Source organism: Pristis pectinata, chromosome 33 (genome assembly GCF_009764475.1).
Source record: "Pristis pectinata isolate sPriPec2 chromosome 33, sPriPec2.1.pri, whole genome shotgun sequence".
Classification (NCBI taxonomy): Eukaryota; Metazoa; Chordata; class Chondrichthyes; order Rhinopristiformes; family Pristidae; genus Pristis; species Pristis pectinata.
The window spans coordinates 19,219,588-19,237,895 of record NC_067437.1 but is presented as its reverse complement, the minus strand read 5'-3'; the positions used below and the strand labels follow the sequence as shown (position 1 = coordinate 19,237,895).

The following is an 18,308-nucleotide window of genomic DNA, read 5'->3' as shown; positions in this document are numbered from 1 at the left end:
CTTCATCTCCTTCACCATCATCTCCTTCACCTTCATCTCCTTCACCATCATCTCCTTCACCTTCATCTCCTTCACCATCATCTCCTTCACCATCATCTCCTTCACCTTCATCTCCTTCACCTTCATCTCCTTCACCTTCATCTCCTTCACCATCATCTCCTTCACCATCATCTCCATCACCTTCATCTCCTTCACCTTCATCTCCTTCACCATCATCTCCTTCACCTTCATCTCCTTCACCTTCATCTCCTTCACCATCATCTCCTTCACCATCATCTCCTTCACCTTCATCTCCTTCACCATCATCTCCTTCACCATCATCTCCTTCACCATCATCTCCTTCACCTTCATCTCCTTCACCATCATCTCCTTCACCTTCATCTCCTTCACCATCATCTCCTTCACCTTCATCTCCTTCACCTTCATCTCCTTCACCATCATCTCCTTCACCATCATCTCCTTCACCATCATCTCCTTCACCTTCATCTCCTTCACCTTCATCTCCTTCACCATCATCTCCTTCACCTTCATCTCCTTCACCTTCATCTCCTTCACCATCATCTCCTTCACCATCATCTCCTTCACCTTCATCTCCTTCACCTTCATCTCCTTCACCATCATCTCCTTCACCTTCATCTCCTTCACCTTCATCTCCTTCACCTTCATCTCCTTCACCTTCATCTCCTTCACCATCATCTCCTTCACCTTCATCTCCTTCACCTTCATCTCCTTCACCATCATCTCCTTCACCTTCATCTCCTTCACCTTCATCTCCTTCACCTTCATCTCCTTCACCATCATCTCCTTCACCTTCATCTCCTTCACCTTCATCTCCTTCACCATCATCTCCTTCACCTTCATCTCCTTCACCATCATCTCCTCTTGGTTTCCTGCCGTATTTCCTTTCTTCCAGTTCCACAGATCCCATCTTCCTGCCTTTCCTTCCCATCTTTCCATCCTGTCTCTCATCTCCCCTTCTCCATCTGTCATCTGTTCCCCCTCACTCCCCGTCTTGCCTCGTGTACCATCCCCATTCACAGTCTCCTGTTCCCACAGCTTTCCCGATCGCCAACCCCATCCCAGCCCTCTCACCTACTGTTCCCCAACCCTTTCATTTCCATGCCCTTTTCCCACTCACCCTTTCCTGAATCCAATATGACATTGTTTTTCATCTCCTGTGTCACGCCTCCTGTTCCCTTCCCCTTGTCCCTGCTCATCCTTCTCCTGCCCTCCCGCTGTCTTACCAATCCCCACATCCCTATCTCCCAGTCCCATTACCCCTTATTTCCAATGTTCCCCAATTTCCCTGTAGTCTAGTGATGAGATCCCATCTCCTTGATCCCACCTTCCCATTCCCAGCTCCCATCTCCTATTCTTCCATATAGTTGTCACAAGGGAACAGGCTAAGCTTGGGACTGGAAGAAGAAGAACTTCAGAGAGGGATAAAGCAAAGTGTTGGAACTCAAGTGATATGGGAGTTTCAATAGTCAGAGGGATAAAGAATTATTGGTAAAACAATCCTGCAAGTTCTGTATGATACAGTCATGGAGGGATGTGGACATTCTGTGGAGGTGGAGGTGGGTAAGGTTTATGTCGTCTGATTAGAACCAATGGTAGGGGAGAGCATCTGGTTGAGATTCTGCAGATGGAACTCCTGGCTGTGTGGCTCAAATATGTGGAAGGTTGGAAACTTCATATTCCAGGCAGCAGGTATTCAGGAAGTGCAGGGAGGCTGGTGTGACCTATAGATTAGGCTGTTAGTCCTGGAGGAATACAGTTGAGATGTAGTTGAGTCACACAGCACAGAAAGAGACCCTTCAGCCCCCCCACCCCCCCCCCCCCCCTGTCCATGCCAGCCATCGAGTACCCATCTATATCTCCCATTTACCAGCACTTGTCCGTAGCTGGCTGTTCAACTACAGACAAGCTGATCTAGATACTTCTTAAATGCTGTGACAGTCTCTGCCTCCACCACCCCCTCAGGCAGTGTGTTCCAGACTCCAACCCCTCCTCCTCCTTAGATCCAATCTAAACCTCTCCCCCCCCCCCCCCCCCTTACTCAGAAAAACCAGACCAGCCTCCCCAGTCTCTGGAAAATCCCCCATAACATCCTGATGAATTTTCTTGGGACCTTCTCCAGGCAGTCACATCCTTCCTATAGTGTGGCAGGCAGACTGTCACCCAGTGCTCCCAACTGGCCTCACCAACATTTAACACAGTTATCCCATAACCTTCCACCTCTTATATCCTAACCTCAGCAAATGGAGGCAGACATTTCACATTTCTTCTTCACTGCCCTATCTACCTGTACTGCCACCTTCGGGGATCCTTGGACGTGTGCTGAAATCCTTCTGTTCCTCAAGACCCACCGTTCACTGTGTATGTCCAACACTTATTAGTCCTCCCTTGCACTTATCAGGATTAAATTCCATCTGCTGGTGCTCTGCCCATTTGAACAACTGATCAATAATTTCCTGTAACCTGAGTCCATCCTCCTCACGATCAACAACAAGCAATTTTCATGGAATCTGCCAACTTGCAAATCGTATCTCCTACATTCATATCCATGTTCTTAATGTAAATGGCAAACAGTACTGGTCTGTGAGCAGTCTTTGGCCCTGTACCTAAGGAAGGATGTGCTGGCCCTGGAGAGGGTCCAGAGGTGGTTCACAATGGTCCCAGGAATTTAAGGCATAACCTATGAGGAGTGTTTGATGTCTCTGGGCCTGTACTCTGTGGAGTTCAGAAGGATGAGGGGAGATGTCATTGAAACCTACCAGATACTGAAAGGCCTGGATAGAGTGGACGTGGAGAGGATGTTTCCATCAGTGGAAGAGTCTAGGATCCGAGGGCACAGCCTCAAGATAAAGGGAGGTCCCTTTAGAACGGAGATGAGGAGGAATTTCTTCAGCCAGAAGGTGGTGAATCTGTGGAATTTGTTGCCACAGAGGGCTGTGGAGGCCAAGTCATTGGGTGTATTTAAGGCAGAGGTTCTTGATTGGTAAGTGGGTTAAAGGTTACTGGGAGAAGGTGGGAGACTGGGGTGAAAAAACAATCAGCCATGATTGAATGGCAGAGCAGACTCGATGGGCCGAATGGCCTAATTCTGCACCCGTATCTTGTGGTCTCTGTGATACCAGCACTGGGGCTGTGGGAGAAAACTGGAGCATCCATGGAAATGTGCAAACTCCACCCAGCAGTCACCATTGCTGAGTATTTGTTCAGACAGGAGGGCGATGTGCAGGGTAGTCCCCCAACATCAGTGACAGCATCACCCTCCGCAATGACTGGAGATAGATGATACCAGACTTGGAAATGTAGTAAACGTGGAGAATTGTCACCCACCCTGAGGAGACAGATAGGCTGATGCAATGACCGGACACATGACGACTGAGTGCAGAGGAGTGCAGGAGGGCACAGTGGCGCAACGGGTGAAGCCACTGCCTCACAGCTGCGGAGACCAGGTTCTCTGACCTGACCTCTGGTGCTGCCTGTGTGGAATTTGCACGTTCCCCCTGTGACCCCATGGGTTTCCTCCGGGTGCTCCATTTTTTCTCGGAATGGAGGCTGGTGACCAGCGGTGTGCTGCAGGGCTCAGTGTTGGGACCCTTGTTATTTGTTATTTAGATAAATGATTTGGATGTGAATGCACACGGCTAGATCAGTAAGTTTGCAGATGACACAAAATTAGGAGGTGTTGTTGATAGCGAAGAAGGTTATTGTAGATTACAGGGGGATCTTGATCAGTTCAGGAAGTGGGCCGAAGAGTGGCAAATGGATTTCAATACAGATAAGTGTGAGGTGATGCATTTTGGAAAGTCAAACTGGTGTAGTACTGTGAGTGGTCGGGCGCCAGGGAGTGTAATGGAACAGAGGGACCTAGGAGCTCATGTGCAGAGTTTGTTGAAAGCAGCATCACAGGTAGACAGGCCTGCCTTCGTCAGTCAGGGCACTGAGTATAGGAGTTGGGACATTATGTTGCAGTCGTACAAGTCGTTGGTGAGGCCGCTGTGTACAGTTTGGTCGCCCTGTTATAGGAAAGACGTGGTTAAACTGGACAGAGTGTAGAGAAGATTTCCAAGGTTGCTGCCAGGACCAGAGGGCAGTTACTCTCACTTCCCCTCTGGAGTTCAGCATGTTTGGACCAAGGCTGTAATGAGGTTGGAAGCTGAGTGACTTTGTCAGAACCCAAACTGAGCTTCTGTGAGCAGGTTGTTACTGAGCAAGTGCCACTTGATAGCACCCCTTTCATCACCTTGCTGATGGGGCAAAACTGGCCGGGTTGGATTTGTCCTGCTTCTGTGGACAGGACGTACCTGGGCAACCTTCCACATTGTCAGGTAGGTGCCGCGTTGTGGTTGTACTGGCCAAGGACACAGCACGTTCTGGAGCACAGGCCTCCAGTGCTATTGTCGACTGTTGTCAGGGCCCTGAGCCTTGGCTGTATCCAATGCCTTTAGCCATGAGGACTGGCCTCTGTCATGCTGGGAACCACTGGTGGAGGCCGAGATGGATCTTACCCCCACCTGTATCACACCTGCAGCATCTGTACCCCAGAACATTGTGCGGCCAGTCCTGCCCCTCCCTCAGCCACATTTCTGTCAGAGCTACAATATCCCAGTCCCCTGTACCGATCCATGGCCTGAGCTCATCTGCCTTACCCGTCAGGCTGCTTGCATTAAAATAAACAGTTTAGTCCACCAAACCATCCTCGCTCCCCTCCCCTCCCTGCCCCGCCCCCCCACCATGCCCTCCCCACCCTGCCCCGCCCCACCCCACCCCTTGCCATGCCGCCCTGCCCCTCCCTGCCCGCCCGGTCCCTCCCTACCCCTCCCATCCCCGCCCATCCCCACCCCTCCCTGTCCTGCCTTGCCCCTCTCTGTCCCCCCCCCCTCCCTGTTCTGCCCACAGAATTTGCTCTCTTTAACTTCTATATTTGCCACAACATTCTCATCTGCCACATGACTTCTTTGGGTCCCACCCCCTGCCACACCACTTTAAACCCTCTCCCGTAATTCCAGTAAATCTTCCTCCCAAGTCATGGGTCTCCCTGAAGTTCAGGTGCAACCTGTCCCTCTGGTACAGGTCACCTCTGCCACTGAAGAGATCCCAATGGTCCAAGAACCAGAATGCTTACCCCCCCACACCAGCTCCTCAGCCACACATTCATCTGGCCCGTCCTCCTAGTCCTGCCCTCATAATGGGCCAGATGGCCTCCACCTGTACTATCCCAGCTGTGGGTTGTGTTTCTATGTTGTATATTAGATTTACCAAGTTACTTTATGACACTTAACCTGCATTGAGAATAATTCTTGTGAGGAGAAAGCTCTGGGCAGCTCAACCCATCTCCCTTCGGATTAGGAGGATGTCCGGTTTATTTTGGTGTAGGTGCTGCTGAGTCTCAAGGTAACCAAGGAAATGTGGAGGTGAAACTGAAATTGCAGTGGGACTTGCTCTGTTCTCTTTGCTTGGCCATGCTTTGCTCCTGCCAAATGCACCACCACCCCTCACACACCTACAGCCCCCTCAGTGATCCCAACAAAGGCAAACTCGTTCCTCATGGTCACTCACAGGTTCACTCCTCCTTCACTGTCTTCCACCTCTCTGTACATCGAATCGATACCAGTTACCGATGTAATCCCATTCCTGTAACCCTGTCTGCTCACCACCACTGACTCCCCTCCGATTCCACCGCTCACCTACACGAAAGGGAAAATTTACCAACTTGCATATCGTTGGAAAACCGGAGCATCCAGGGAAACCTACGCGCTCACCAGGAGAACTTGCAAACTCCACACACACAGCACGGGTGGTTAGGATTGAACTTGTGCCACTGGAACAGTGAAGGAGCAGAACCACCTGCTGCACCATTGGCCATCCAACTTCCCTGAGCATAGAGTGTCTTCACTTCACTTTATTCCCGTTCCCCTTTTTCCACAAGCGGATCTGATAGGGAAGCTCAAGAAACAATTCAGCAATGAGGTTGGCAGCTCAGTTCCCACTCAGAACATTGCACTTTCCCTCTGTTTATGGGAGGTGATGTGCTCTGACCATTTTGCTCTGGGCCACAACTGACGTGTTTAGTTCCCCATCTATGATGCACTCCCAACTGGATTATCCAGAGGAACTTTTTCAGCCCTGAGTGCTCGGAATTCTGACAAGTGGTGGAGGCAGAGACTCTCACAACATTTAACAAGTTTCCAGACATGCAGCTGAATCACCGAGGCATTGAAGGCCGTTGGCAAAGTGCTTTAAATGAGACTAGAATAAATGAGAAGCTGATGACTGTTACGGACGTGGTGGGCTGTGCTGCACTGTTCCTGTGTTGTACGGCACCGTGACTCTATAATGGAATTATTAGCTCACTTTCAATGTGAATAGCCAATTAAAATAATTCCCATATCAAAAAAGTAACCGTTAATCTTTGTGCTTTGTTTCAGAGCTACCACTACCCAAGTTTGTCTTCGCTCTCACCGTCCCCAATCTTGTCCTTCCACTCCACTCCTCACCACAGAACCAGAGAGGATGAACAATACACTGAGGAGGGGGAGGCTGAGAAAGATCGTTTAAGTATCAAACTGAAGTCTATCATGGATTTACTCCCCGATCTGAACAGAAGTATCGGGGAGTCCTTTGAGACATCAGCCAGTCCCAGCATCGATAGTTCCAGAAGGTCCAGCAAAACTGCCAATCCCAGCACCACTGCCCATCCCAGCAATTTGAGCAATCCCATCAATTACAACGGCATGAGTAATCCCAATCCCGCTAATCCCACCAATCCCAGTAGTTTGAGTAATCCCAATCCCACCAATCCCAGTGGCACCAGTAATCCCAATCCCACTAATCGCACTATTCCCGCCAATCTGAGCGGTTCGAGTAATCCCAATCCCATTAATCCTACCAACTCCACCAATCCCAGTGGCTCAAGCAATCCCATCAATCCCAGCGCATCAAGTAATCCCAATCCCACTAATCCCACCAACCCCACCAATCCCAGCAGCTCAAGCAGTCCCACCAATCCCAGTAGTTTGAGCAATCCCAGTAAACCCACCAATGATAGCAGCTCAAGCAATCCCAGCAAGTCAACCAAGCCCCACAGGAACTAGTGATCCAAGTATCCCAGGTAATTCCACAGAAGCCAAGGAAGGTAGACATCAGCACATTGCAACGGACTCTCTTCCTTTAACCTGTCAGAGTGTAACTAAAATCCAACCCAAATGGAGTGAGGAACAAAGTAGAATGTTCAATAAACAGCGGTGTTGACTGGTGCAGCAACCCCTTGGCAATTGATCACCCTGACCAGATGAACCTTGAGGAAATGCGATGTTGGCTCAGCTGATGTTGCATGAGTTCTAATATTGGCTACTTGTGGGAGGAGTGACTTTGCCTCAGTTTGGAGCTCTTGGTGTTGAGGGATACTGTATATTCAGCCTGTTGGTTCAGAGGGTAAATGTATATGGCCATGGTGTGACAGTTCCATTTTGGCTCTGCGGCTAGTTTCTCAAGAATTACTGTGAACCCAGATCCCGGACTCTGACAGAATACACTCAGGGGACCCTGGTACCACTCCCCGCTCCTCCTGAGCTGTCGAATGGTCACCCATACCATCCCTGCCTTCACAGTCCTGAAGCAGACTGGTCACATAGCTCTGAGCCTCGGAGATGCCCTGTGGCACACCAACTGCTGCACGGGCCCCAGACACTGCAGCCCCAGCTCTTCTAGTTGACAACACTTTCTGGATGTGTGGTCGTCCAGAAGGTCAGATGCATCCTGGAGTTTCACGTGACACAATAGCTGAGACTGCGGTGCTCTGCCACACCCCAGTTTACCAGAGGACAATCACTCTCAAATCAACACTTCCGTCACGTTAGGCTGAAGCTTATTACCAATTAAATGGTTGCTATTTTCTTCTTTACTTAATGCTATTTAGTTGTATTTATTAGCATGATAAAGTATTCGCTGTTCTCATTTCCCACAGGTGCATAGATAAGGGGTGAGAGGTTACCCTAGGTAGCCGGGAGTTGAGATTAAAGTCAATTCATGATCCTGTTGAATGGTGGACCAGCCTCAAGGGCTGATTCCTGCTCCTAGTCCACATGTTTCGGTGCACCGGCTGCCACAGCTGGGACGTGTGGCCTTCGCAATCCAGTTAAGCTGCAGCAATAAAACTTCACCTCCATTAGGAACACTGGAGGCTTCTGGACTCAGCAATGACCCCTTGGTTTCACACCATCAGCAGCTGCAGGTTGATTTCTCAGGGTTTTCACATTACAGAGAGCCTCCCTTCTGGAACAGACATGTGGAGACTAGACAGGGTAAATACACAGATCTAGAACAGAGGCCATTGTGGTAGAAATCAAATGTGCCCACGTAAGGCTGGGATGAGGAAGAATTTCTTCATTGATGGTTGTGAGTGTTTGGAATTCCTTGCCACAGAGTCCTTGAATACATGTAAGGCTCAGGTAGATGGATATCTGATTGATGAGGGAACCAAGGGTTATTGGGAAAGGATACAGAATGAACACGGACTTGAGGAATGGTGGATCAGCCATGGCCCTATCGTTTGGTGGCGCAGATTTGAGGGGCTGGATGTCCTCCTGTTCCCACTCCTTACTGGTATTGGTTTATTATTGTCACTTGTACCGAGGCACAGTGAAAAGCTTCTCTTGCATACCGATCGTACAGTTCAATTCATTACACAGTGCAGTTACATTGAGTCAGTACAGAGTGCACTGATGTAGTACAGGTAAAAACAATAACAGTACAGAGTAAAGTGTCACAGCTACAGAGAAAGTGCAGTGCAATAAGGTGCAAGGTCACAACAAGGTAGATCATGAGGTCAGAGTCCATCTCATCGTATCTTATGGACTATTGTCCAAGTGAACCGGCTCTTTTATCAGATTCTTTAATGGTGTCTGTTTGAAGCCAGATTGGTGGGGAGCAGGGAATGAGAGCTGGCACCTTGGATTCATGATCACAGAGCACAGGGATGTGAATATGTCAGCAAGAGACAAAACTGTGCAGGAATCACAGGAGCCAGCTCATGGGGGTGACCCTGTTCCTCCTGTCAGCTTACAATATAAACCTGCGTCAGATGAATGTACAAGCTCGAATATTTTGCAGTTGTCGCTGTCAACAATGCATCCCCTTTAACCATGACATTTCTCTGCTCTTTAACAGAAACGTGCACAGTGACATTATCTGTGGGCATTGTCACACGCCCAGTTCCACACAGAGAACTACCTCTGACAGCAGGTGTGACAGGTTGCAGATCTGCTGACTGAAATGTCCTTGGTTTGCTCGGTGTTCAGGGGCCCTGCATTAGGACTGAATCAATAACATCTTCATTCTGAGCTGTAGTCATGTTTGGTACCACACTCCCCCTGCACCATCTGACAGTTGGTACTCCACAAGTAACAATAATCAACCATCATTTAATGCTGGAACTGTGGCTTCTGAGGAGTAAGTGGGGAGGAGCCAACAATGGAATAACACCGCAAAATGTCAGCAATAATTATTACCACAAAATCCCTCTCTGTGAAGGGAAGTTGTGGCGGCTACCTTGAGGAAGTCGCTAGTATACTGGTTTACTTCCAGTGAAAGATGGAGGATTCTTAGAACAGAGAAATGAACCGATTTTTTTTCTCTCTCTTAACCTTGCACTGGTGTCATTATGGTTATTTTGTTGTTTATTTTTCAAACCTGTAAGTTGTGTATAATTTGTTTAAGTTTATGTTAACGTATGTTTGTCCTTGTACTGTGCTGCTGCTGCGAGAAGCTAATTTTCATGGCCTTCATACCCCGGGTGTGTGTGCCCATGACAACGACGAACTTGAAACTTGAAGGATCAGAGTAATAGGGAAGATCACGATAAAGGGGGAAAATTCTGGCAACACCAGGCTTTCAACATGTTACATCCAGAATTCAGGAGACGTGCTTTGAAAATATTGAGGCCTTTGAACTTATCGCTGGTGAAGTATTAAGGGGATGAGGGACCTGTCTGAAGTTTTAGATGTTTAAAATCTATTGAGCTGTCAAAGCTCTAGCCATTGTTCATGTGGTTAGAGTCAGAGAGTCTTTTTCTGAGACAACATTTGGAAATGCAACTGGGCAGGTGCTGGAAGTGTCGGTTGGGGAACAGTTTGGAAACCGTGACCACAATTCCATAAGTTTCAAGGTAGTTATGGAAGTATCCTCAAATTAAGTCCCTAAATTGGGGAAGTCCTCCCTTTGATAACGCAAGGGAGGACCTGGCGAAAGTAGAGTGGGAGCAGGTGCTCGTGGGTAAAACAACATCTGACAAGTGGGAGCCCTTCACGTGAGAGTTAGCAGGGGTTCAGGGACGGCACATTCCAGAAAAAGGTGAAAGGCAATGAGGGCAAGGTTGGGAACCTTGTGTGACAAAGGTTATTGAAGGTTGGATCAGGAAAAAAAGGAAGCAGGTGACAGGTACAGGGAATTACAATCCGGTGAGACTCTTGAGAAATAGGATGTAAGAGGGTATTTAAGAAAGAAAGGAGGAGGGCAAAAAGAGGCCGTGAAATATCCTTGGCAGGTCCGAGTAAAGAGAATCATAAGTCATTCTATAAGTTTATTAGGAGCTGGAGGGTAGCTGGAGAAAGAGTGAGTCCCCTTCAGGACCATAGGGGTGATCTATGTGTGGAGCCTGGGGATGTGGGCGAGGTCCTGAGTGAATACTTCTCGTCTGTATTCACCAAGGAGAAGGATGTGAAGTGTAGTGAGTTCAGAGAGGGATACGTTGATTGTCTGCATTATGCAGGTGTGAAGGAGCTGGAGGTGTGAAACACACAAGGGTGGATAAATCCCAATGGACAGATGGGATCTATCCCAGATTGCTATGAGATAGAACAATACAGCACAATACAGGCCCTTCGGCCCACAATGTTGTGCCGACCTTTAAACCTCACCTAAGACTATCTAACCCCTTCCTCCCACATATCCCCCTATTTTAAATTCCTCCATATGCTTATCTAACAATCTCTTGAACTTGACCAGTGTACCTGCCTCCACCACCCCAGGCAGCGCATTCCATGCCCCAACCACTCTCTGGGTGAAAGACCTCCCTCTGATATCTCCCTTGAACTTCCCACCCATTACTTTTAAAGCCATGCCCTCTTGCATTGACCATTGGTGCCCTGGGTAAGAGGCACTGGCTGTCTACTCTATCTTTTCCTCTCAATATTTTGTACACCTCTATCATGTCTCCTCTCATCCTCCTTCTCTCCAAAGAGTAAAGCCCTAGCTCCCTTAGTTTCTCCTCATAATGCATATTCTCTAAACCAGGCAGCATCCTGGTAAATCTCCTCTGTACCCTTTCTAACGCTTCCACATCCTTCCTATAATGAGGTGACCAGAACTGGACACAGTACTCCAAGTGTGGTCTAACTAGAGTTTTGTAAAGCTGCATCATTACCTCACAGCTCTTAAATTTGATCCCATGACTTATGAATGCTAACGTCCCATAAGCTTTCTTAACTAGCCTATCCATCAGCGAGGCAACTTTCAGTGATCTGTGGATATGAACCGCCAGATCCCTCTGCTCCTCCACACTACCCAGAATCCTGCCATTAACCTTGTACTCCGCCTTGGAGTTTGTCCTTCCAAAGTGTACCACCTCACACTTCTCCAGATTGAACTCCATCTGCCACTTCTCAGCCCAGCTCTGCATCCTATCAATGTCCCTCTGCAATCTCCTACAGTCCTCCACACTATCCACAACACCTCCGACCTTTGTGTCTTCTGCAAACTTGCCAACCCACCCTTCTACCCCCTCATCCAAGTCATTAATAAATATCACGAAAAGTAGAGGTCCCAGAACCGACCCTTGTGGGACACCACTAGTCACAGCCCTCCAATCTGAATGCACTCCCTCCACCACAACCCTCTGCTTTCTACAGGCAAGCCAATCCTGAATCCACTCGCCCAAGCGTCTCTGGATCCCATGCCTTCTGAAGAAGCCTACCATGTGGAACCTTGTCAAATGCCTTACTAAAATCCATGTAGACCACAGGTAACTGAGAAGGTTGATGAAGGCTGGGCGGTGGATGATAGAACATAGAACATAGAACAATTACAGCACAATTCAGGCCCTTCGGCCCACAAAGCTGTGCCGAACATGTCCCTACCCTAGAAATTACTAGGCTTACACATAGCCCTCTATTTTACTCAGCTCCATATACCGATCTAACAGTCTCTTGAAAGACCCTGTTGTATCTGCCTCCACCACCATTGCCGGCAGCCCATTCCACACACTCACCACTCTCTGAGTAAAAAATTTACCCCTGACATCTCCTCTATATCTACTCCCCAGCACCTTAAACCGATGTCCTCTTGTGGCCACCAATTCAGCCCTGGGGAAAAGCCTCTGACTATCTACCCTATCAATACCTCTCATCATCTTATACACCTCAATCAGGTCCCCCCTCATCCTCTGTCTCTCCAAGGAGAAAAGGCCGAGTTCCCTCAACCTGCTTTCATAAGTTTGTTCCCTTTACAGGGAAGATATGCTTTCCATAACTAATTTTTCATAAGCCTGTGGTCTGTATGGGCTCTATTAAACCATTAGACAAGGTCATGCACACCACACAGAAGGTTACGGCAGGTGGGCTCCAAGGCGAGGTTTAGTGATCGAGGAGGCAAAGGGTCCTGGTGGAAGGAGGTTGTGTGACCTGTGGTCCACCACAGGGGTGGGCGCTGGGACCCTGGTGGGTGGGGGAGTGGGGTGGGTGGGGGAGTTGGGGGGTGGGGGTGCTCTGATTATGGGAGGCAGAGATGGGGTATACAAAATCTCTTTTCCCGTGTTGGGGGTATGAAGATCACGGGGACGTGGGTTTCAGCTGAGGGGGAGGAGGTTTAAAGGGCGTCGGTTTATTTCCCACAGAGACTGGGTGATGTGTGGGACTGGCTGCCAGAGGAGGGGCGGAACCAGATACAGTCACTGCGTTTAAGAGGCATTTAGAAAAATATGCAAAGTCAAGGGTAGGGTCCTAATGCGGGCGAAGTGTAGTGTAGATGGTCAAGGACGTGATGGGCCGAAGGGCCGGTTTCCGTGCTGTACAACCGCTGTCGTCTGCAAAGAGCAGGCTGATGGTGCCGACAGTAACTGGCAGGTTTTCGGGCGGTGGACCGGTCGGATGTAGCTCTGTGTCAGGTGCAGGGACAGGGGCAGGCAGAGGGCAGCCGCGGACAGGTGCAGCGGGCGTCAGGTGAGGCTCACCTGGGCAGGTGTCACCTGCGCCATCCTGAGGAAACGAAACTGAGAGAGGCCGGGGCGGTGCGGGGCGGGGCAGGCGGTGAGAACAGGCGCCGCTCCCACAGAGCCCCGGCTTGAATGCTCCGGGCGTTGGATCGGACCGTGCCGGGCTCACCGCGTGGATCTGCGCCGAGTTCTGCCGGTCACTCGGTGAGGGGACCCTCAGTGCGGAGCCGGAGGGAGTCAACTGCAGGTAAGTGAGAGGGGTGGGAGCTAGCATGGAGCGATGGAACGAGCGGCCTCCTGCCGCCCCCGGCCTCCTGGTTTAGAATTCTGAATCTCAAGCCCCCACACTCCGGCCGTCCCGTCCCAGCCTCGCCAGCGGCCCACCGCCGTCCCCATCCGGCCTCCCCGGTGCCCAAACCCCGTCACCACCGCAGGCCCAAACACCCTCGGCATCGCATTCGCTCCAAAGGCACCTGCCGCTCACGAAGCTCCAAGGGCAGCGATCTGTTTACTCAGAACAAGACGGGACGCTCGGTCCATGAGGATTGCACCCACTCTCCCGGCCGAGCCGTCCCACCCAGGGGCCGCGGCAGCCACCCCAGGGATCAGTCAGGTCAGCCCCCCCTGCCCGCATCACCCCCAGCCCCCCCCGCCCCGCATCTCCCTCAGCCCACCCGCCCCTCATATTTCCCACAGAGACCAAAACAACAAACATGCAGCGAGCAGCAGGGCAGTCCCAGCAGGGGATTGTAACTCTGCTAACACAGCCTGGGACTGCCATGGTGCCCGAGGCTTGGATGGGGTGGAATTCGTTCAGTGTGTTCAGGAAAGTTTCCTTGGACAAAATATCAGGGGCCCGACGTCCATTTGCCCAGATCTGTCCCTTTCCATAACTAATTTCAAACTAATAGAACTATAGTCACTGGTCCCAAAGTGCTCCCCCACCTCAGTCACTTGTCCTGCCCTGTTTCCCAAGAACTTTGCCCTCTCCCCAGTGGGGCCTTCAACATATTGCATGAGGAAACTTTCCTGAAGGCACTGCACAAATTCCACCCCATCTGAGCCCAGAGCACCATGGCAGTCCGTCTGTGTGAGAAAGTTAAAAGCGCCTGCTAGTACAACCCTATTATTCTTGCAACTCTCCGCAATCTTCCTGCATATTTGTTCCTCTAATTCCCACTGACTATTTGGGGGCCTAGAGTACAATCCCAACAAGGTGACCATTCCCTTATTTCTCAGCTCCACCCATAAAGCCGCGCTGGACAATCCTGCAGTAATTTCATCTCAGACTACTGCTGTGATGTTCACTTTCATTAAAAATGCAACTCCCCCTCCTCTCTTTCCTCCAGCTCTCTCCTGCCTTCATCAGCCAGGGCACTGAGGATAGAAGTTGGGATGTTATGTTGCATTTGTACAAGATATTGGTGAGGTTGCATTTGGAATATTGTATTCAGTGTTGGTCACCCTGCTACAGGGAAGATGTCATTAAACTGGGAAGAGTGCAGGGGCAATTTATGAGGATGTTGCCAGGACTCGAGGGACTGAGAGAGGTTGAGCAGGTTGGGACGTTTTTCATTGGAGTGTAGAAGAAATAAGGGTGACCTTATAGAGGTGTATAAAATCATGAGGGGCATGGACAGGGTGAATGCACACAGTCTTTTCCCCAGGGTTGGGGAATCAAGAACTAGGGGGCATAGGTTTAGGGTGAGAGGGGAGAGATTTAATCAGAACTGAGGGGTAACTTCTTCACCCAGAGTGTGGTCCGTGTGTGGAACGAGCTGCCAGAGGAAGTGGGTGAGACAGGTACATTAACAACATTTGAAAGGTACTTGGACAGGTACACGGATAGGAATGGTTTAGAGGGATATTGGCCAGTTGTGGGCAAGTGAGATTAACTTAGATGGGCATCTTGGTCAGCATGGACCAGTTGGGCCGAAGGACCTGTTTCTGTGCTGTATAATCCATGACTCTATGTGGTCCAGCAGGACTTTCTTCCCTTGTCAAAGTCAAAGTCAAGTTTACCGTGGCATGGTAGCGTAGCAGTTACAGCGCCAGTCACCAGGTTCAATTCCGCCCGCCGTCTGTAAGGAGCTTGTACGTTCTCTCCGTGTCTGCGTGGGTTTCCTCCGGGTGCTCCGGTTTCCTCCCACATTCCAAAGGTGTACAGGTTAGGAAGTTGTGGGCATGCTATGTTGGTGCCGGAAGCGTGGCGACACCTGCGGGCTGCCCCCAGAAGACGCTACACAAAAGATGCATTTCACTGTGTTTTTCGATGTACATGTGATTAATAAATAAATTTTATCTTGTCTTGTCAGATGCACAAGTCCATGTGTGCACAGGTGCAATGAAAAACCTAATTGCAGCAGCATCACAGGCACAGAGCATTAGAGACACAACATTCACAAGAAAAACATAAACTAAACATAAATTATACAACATTATACAAGAAAGAACACAACTAGAACAGAAATTAAGTCCATTGTAGTGCAAGGTGTTCAAAGTGGTCCCAGTGCTGCTGTACTGAGGCAGTGATTACGGTTGTGCAGGTTGGTTCAAGAACCGAATTAGCTGTTCCTGAACCTGGTGGTGTGGGACTTCAGGCTTCTGTACCTCCTGCCAGAATGTAGCTGTGAGAAGATGGCACGGCCCGGATGGTGGGGATCTCTGACGATGGATGTTGCCTTCTTGAGGCAGCGCCTCCTGGAGATAGTACCGATGGTGGGAGGGATGTGCCCGTGATGCACCAGGCAGAGTCCACTACTCACTGCAGCTTTATCCTTGCTCGTATAAGTACAATACTAGTATTTACACAAGGAACCTTGTACTTTCTGCCCTCCAATAAAGAGCAAAATTCTATTTACTTCTAAACTAATTGCCAGATGATATGCAAATTTGGTTCTTTTTGTACAAGATGTCTCTGAGCAAATTTAGATAAGACAAGACAAGGTGCTGAGTGACTAATAAAGATACCTTTAGTTTTAGTTACATTGAAACACACAGTGAAATGCATCTTTTGCGTAGTGTTCTGGGGGCAGCCCGCAAGTGTCACCACACTTCCGGCACCAACATAGCACACCCACAGCTTCCTAACCTGTACGTCTTTGGAATGTGGGAGGAAACCGGAGCACCCGGAGGAAACCCACGCAGACACGGGGAGAATGTACAAGCTCCGTACAGACAGCAGCCAGAATTGAACCCGGGTTGCTGGTGCTGTAATAACTGCTACACTGCCATGCCTGCCCCTCACACCGTCTCAGTAATACTCTGATTTTCTATTCTTCCTACTAGAGTGGTTAATGTCACACTTGCCCTGATTATCTGACAGTCCTGGGTTTCAACCCAAAATGTTGAAAATTCCTTTGCCCCGACAGATGCTGCTCGACCGGCCGAGTTCCTTCGGCAGTTTAATCCATCTACATAGAACCATAGAACAATACAGCACAATACAGGCCCTTCAGCCCACCATGTTGTGCCGACCTTCAAACCACTCCTAAGACTATCTAACCCCTTCGCCCACATCCCAGACTGTGGGCGGAACGGTCTGTTTCTGTGCCATCTGACTTTACTTCTCTGTGACTAACATAAACGTCAGTAAATGAACAGCAGGATCCACTTGCATTCTGATCTCTGCCTTTAGCCTCTCGTTCCAGAGAAGTTTGAGGAACAGCATTTCATCTGTGTGGGCGTGTTACAACCCGCAGTGACAGCACCACTTCCCTCTCAGCAGACATCTTACCTGACCTGCTGAATCTTCACTGCATTTTCCTTTATTTCATATTCCCAGCAATTGCAGTTTTGTTCTCACAGTTTGCGAGCTGTTTCCTCACCGGATTTCTCCGGATCTCAGTTCTAACAAGTAAACTCTCTCCTACACGTGGCAGGACATTCAATATGTTTAAGGAAGTAGAACACAGAACACTACAGCACAGTACTGTACAGGCCCTTAGGTCCACGGTGTTGTGCTGACATTTTATCCTGCTCTAAGATCTACCTAACCCTTCCCTCCCACATAGCCCTCCATTTCTCTATCATTCATGTGTCTATTTAAGAGTCTCTTAGATGTCCCTAATGCATCTGCCCCCACAACCTCTGCCGGTAGTGCGTTCCACACACCCACCACTCTCTGTGTAAAAAAAAACTTACCCCTGACATCCCCCTTATACCTTCCTCCAATCACCTTAAAATTATGCCCCCTCGTGTTAGCCATTTTCACCCTGGGGAAAAGTCTCTGACTGTCCACTCGATCTATGCCTCTTATCATCTTGTACACCTCTATCACGTTGTATGCATGTTGAGACACGGGGGACTGCAGCGGCTGGAATCTGGAGCAACACACTGGATGCTGGAGGAACTCAGTGGGTCGAGCAGCATCTGTGGGGGATGTAGCAAAGCTCATCATTTCTTCCTCCACAGAAGCTGCCCGGCCACTTGAGTAGTTCGAGCAACTTCTGCTTTTCTTGAAGTTACTGCAAGTTGCATGGTGGCTTGAAATAATCAGAAGCAGCCCCCTGAAACCACAGATGTTGATAGATTTTCTGGAGATTCTGGCGCCTCATGTGATTCCTTGTGGTTTATTCGTTGTTTGAAACTTTGTTGTCATGGTGCCTGACTCGTGTAACAGGTTCAACAGGAAATGGAGCCTCAGCCTTGATATCACAGAGCTGATCCCTTAAAGCTGCCAAATCCGGGGAAGTGCTTTAGGAATGTGTTTGCACACAGCTCGTTGTGAGGCTTAAATGTTCAATTCCAGTTCTGGTCCATGACAATCCCAGCATCATTCGACAGTACCATCCAGCTGCCAATCTCTGGCAGAAATCAATATTTAGATTTGGAAAGGACTTAACATAGAACTTCATGCTTGTTAAAATTTAGGTCCACTGGTTGTTGGAGCAGACCACATGGTTTGAAAACCTCTGTTTAGATTGTGACACTTGTCCTCCACTTTTTTATCCGTCTCATTCCCGAGTCACAGGCAGAATGTTTTCACAGGATCAACCTGTTCCTGCTGAAGCATGTTTGTATGTCAGATATCTAGGCGAAGGCGGGGATTGTCACAGGGAACATGGACAGACGAAATAAGCAAAACTGC

General features: G+C 49.3%; 2 protein-coding genes across 2 annotated transcripts in view; both read left to right on the top strand.

Moving 5' to 3' along the window:
• The window catches only part of LOC127585437 (glycogen [starch] synthase, muscle-like), a 69,964-nt gene extending 62,858 nt beyond the window's left edge, over nucleotides 1-7,106 (top strand). The window contains exons 16-17 of the mRNA XM_052042864.1: nucleotides 1,578-1,581; nucleotides 6,443-7,106. Of these exons, the coding sequence (XP_051898824.1) occupies nucleotides 1,578-1,581; nucleotides 6,443-7,106 (668 nt within the window). The remainder of the gene's footprint in view (nucleotides 1-1,577; nucleotides 1,582-6,442) is intronic.
• A 6,162-nt stretch (nucleotides 7,107-13,268) lies between these two features.
• LOC127585694 (circularly permutated Ras protein 1-like) overlaps nucleotides 13,269-18,308 on the top strand; it is a 78,084-nt gene continuing 73,044 nt past the window's right edge. The window contains exon 1 of the mRNA XM_052043382.1: nucleotides 13,269-13,466. The gene's annotated coding sequence lies outside the window, so the exon portion shown is untranslated. The remainder of the gene's footprint in view (nucleotides 13,467-18,308) is intronic.